Source organism: Entelurus aequoreus, linkage group LG10, assembly GCF_033978785.1.
Source record: "Entelurus aequoreus isolate RoL-2023_Sb linkage group LG10, RoL_Eaeq_v1.1, whole genome shotgun sequence".
In the NCBI taxonomy this organism is placed as follows: Eukaryota; Metazoa; Chordata; class Actinopteri; order Syngnathiformes; family Syngnathidae; genus Entelurus; species Entelurus aequoreus.
The window spans coordinates 4,200,421-4,203,982 of record NC_084740.1 but is presented as its reverse complement, the minus strand read 5'-3'; the positions used below and the strand labels follow the sequence as shown (position 1 = coordinate 4,203,982).

General features: G+C 50.7%; 1 protein-coding gene across 1 annotated transcript; it reads right to left on the bottom strand.

The window, feature by feature from the left end:
• Positions 1-1,998: 1,998 nt before the first annotated feature.
• On the bottom strand, positions 1,999-3,438 carry LOC133659268 (uncharacterized membrane protein C3orf80). The gene has a single exon (XM_062062002.1). The coding sequence runs from the start codon at positions 3,383-3,385 to the stop codon at positions 2,753-2,755; it is 633 nt and encodes a 210-aa protein (XP_061917986.1). The 5' UTR covers positions 3,386-3,438; the 3' UTR covers positions 1,999-2,752.
• Between the last annotated feature and the right edge of the window lie 124 nt (positions 3,439-3,562).

Sequence of the window (3,562 nt, the reverse complement as noted above, 5' to 3'; positions counted from 1 at the left end):
ACAGGCTCATCTTTTATTGTGAAGGTCTTGTAAGTTGTGAGCAGTTTCACCTCCTCAGGTGCTGATGAGACACATGTTCCTCTTTTATTGTGAAGGTCTTGTAAGTTGTGAGCAGTTTCACCTCCTCAGGTGCTGATGAGACACATGTTCCTCTTTTATTGTGAAGGTCTTGTAAGTTGTGAGCAGTTTCACCTCCTCAGGTGCTGATGAGACACATGTTCCTCTTTTATTGTGAAGGTCTTGTAAGTTGTGAGCAGTTTCACCTCCTCAGGTGCTGATGAGACACATGTTCCTCTTTTATTGTGAAGGTCTTGTAAGTTGTGAGCAGTTTCACCTCCTCAGGTGCTGATGAGACACATGTTCCTCTTTTATTGTGAAGGTCTTGTAAGTTGTGAGCAGTTTCACCTCCTCAGGTGCTGATGAGACACATGTTCCTCTTTTATTGTGAAGGTCTTGTAAGTTGTGAGCAGTTTCACCTCCTCAGGTGCTGATGAGACACATGTTCCTCTTTTATTGTGAAGGTCTTGTAAGTTGTGAGCAGTTTCACCTCCTCAGGTGCTGATGAGACACATGTTCCTCTTTTATTGTGAAGGTCTTGTAAGTTGTGAGCAGTTTCACCTCCTCAGGTGCTGATGAGACACATGTTCCTCTTTTATTGTGAAGGTCTTGTAAGTTGTGAGCAGTTTCACCTCCTCAGGTGCTGACTTACACACACGTGCACTCATGGAACTCTACAAACATCCATAACATTTTCCAAAAAACAACCTTGCGGACTGGACACTGGCCGAGAGTTGGTGGGCGGCCGAGGGTGGAGTCGGCTCTCTTGGTTGCTTTGTTGGGTCTGCTCCCCCCACCCCAGCAGAGGATGACATGGAACACCACAGAGGCCACCACAGTGTATATGTTTCTTTTACTTTTTATGCATAGCTGAATGTAGAAGTGTCTGGTAGCTTCAGCTCTGCTCTTCTAATGTCTTTAATGTCCTTTATGTTCTTTGATGTTTCCTTCTTACACACATGCTTATGTGTGCTATGGCAATGAGTTGTTTTTTTGTCCCCTTGGCCTCAGTCAGGCTTAGATCAATCTTTTTGTTGTTTCCCCCCCCCCCCCCCCCCCATTGTTTACCTGTTTCTCACCTTTTTTATAAGGGGCACCGGAAGTTGTCAGACCCGTCATAGCGATCCTGTTCTGTCTCCCTGTAATGTTTGTCCTGTTCTGTCTCCCTGTAATGTTTGATCCTGTTCTGTCTCCCTGTAATGTTTGATCCTGTTCTGTCTCCTTGTAATGTTTGATCTTGTTCTGGCTCCCTGTAATGTTTGATCCTGTTCTGTCTCCCTGTAATGTTTGATCCTGTTCTGTCTCTTTGTAATGTTTGTCTGATCTTGAATGGGATTGTGCTGAAAATTGTAATTTCCCCTCAGGGATTAATAAAGTATTTCTGATTCTGATTCTGATACAAAATAGCCTTGAAAGTGACTGATTTATTGAGTACATTTGGTCCTGCGCGGATGAACAGCCCTCAGATATGGACTAGGAGGTGGAGAAGAGTCCATTACACCCGAAAACGACTTGTTTGTAAAAATGTGAAGGACTTTCTGGTCCCACTTGTTGAGGTTGTTGATAAATGGTAAATAAATGGTAAATGGGTTATACTTGTACAGCACTTTTCTACCTTCAAGGTACTCAAAGTGCTTTGACACTATTTCCACATTCACACACTGAGGGCGGGAGCTGCCATGCAAGGCCCTAACCACGATCAGGAGCAAGCGTGAAGTGTCTTGCTCAAGGACACAACGGACGTGACGTGGTTGGTAGAAGGTGGGGATCGAACCAGGAACCCTCAGGTTGCTGGCACGGCCACCCTCCCAACCCGCGCCACGCCGGTAATCAAATATAACATTTATCTTAGCATCAAAACACACCCGTGCACTCATGGAACTCTACAAACATCAATAACATTTTCAACAAAAAAATGATGACCAAGTTTGATGCAAAATAGCCTTGAAAGTGACTAATTTATTGAGTACATTTGGTCCTGCGTGGATGAACAGCCCTCACATATGGACTAGGAGGCGTTGAAGAGTCCATTACACCCGAAAACGACTTGTTTGGGAATTGTGAAGGACTTTCTGGTCCCACTTGTTGAAAAATGGTAAATAAATGGTAAATGGGTTATACTTGTATAGCGCTTTTCTACCTTCAAGGTACTCAAAGCGCTTTGACACTATTTCCACATTCACCCATTCACACACACATTCACACACTGAGGGCGGGAGTTGCCATGCAAGGCCCTAAGCACGATCAGGAGCAAGGGTGACCAAGGACCCAACAGACGTGACGAGGTTGGTAGAAGGTGGGGATCGAACCAGGAACCCTCAGGCAGGGGCGCCGAAAAGGGGGGGTAAAGGAGACAGATTCTAGGGGCCCATGATGGAGGGGGGCCCAGAGAGGCCCCTAATGATGATGAAATTATAATACAGGGGGCCCTGTAAAGATTCTTTTCATGGCGCCCAAAATCCCTAGCGGCGCCCCTGCCCTCAGGTTGCTGGCACGGGAGCCCACTCCCATCACGCCGTCCCCATAATAATACAAAATTTGCTGACCCCAACACAAACATGCTATTATTTGGATTGTCACGTGGTCGGCCGCCCGTCAACATTCACTCATCAAATTGCACTTGAGAGCATGAAGAGAATCCCCCTGATTGTTGAAATGACCCAAAAAGAAGATAATTGTCTCTGTGTGCTAAACATCAGTTCCTGGACGTCCTTTCTACGACGTCCAGTCTTTGGTCTCCGACCACCGGCGGCTCAGCCCTCCCCCTGCCCGCGCTGCCCAACTCATGTTCGGCCAGCAAGTTGTCATCGGAGCGGTCCCGGTGCATCTCCCGCATGCTCTCCTCGTACGTGGGCAGGTACTTCACCTCGTCGTAGGCGGGCAGGCTGGGCGAGGCCACGTCCACGTCCACGTCCACCGGGGTGCACTCCGGGTAGCGCCGCTCCAGCAGGGAGTCCTGCGACGCGGAGGTCCGCCCGCCGAAGAGGGAGCCCGGATCCTCGCCGCGGTCCTGATGCTGCTGCCGGTGCCGGCGCGGCCGCGGGCAGACGACGCGCTGGATGAAGTAGCCCATGGCGAAGAGCAGCAGCAGGATGAGGATGCCGGACAACTTCCTGGTGAACCAGCCCACGTTGTCGAAGAAGACGTGGATGGGGAGCTTGCAGCAGCGGACCGCGGCCGCGCTGATGCTGCCGTTCCCCGACACCAGCGGCGGGCAGCACTGCTGGCCGGAGCCGCACTGCACCTCCCCGCAGCTCCGTAGGGCGTCGCACGCCGAGAGAAGGCACGCCGAGACCAGGCAGCCTCCGCCGCACACACGCGGCATCATCACCGAGCAGGTAGCGACCACCGCCCCGTAAATACTCACGCCTGTTTCCGTCCGGCGGCGACCCGCGTCTCGCTGCAGACACGCCGGGCGGCAGGTGACGCCCCCCCGCTGTGATTGGATTGCGTCATCTCGTCGATGACCTGATGGCCACAACATTAGGTACACTCGCCGCCTCCA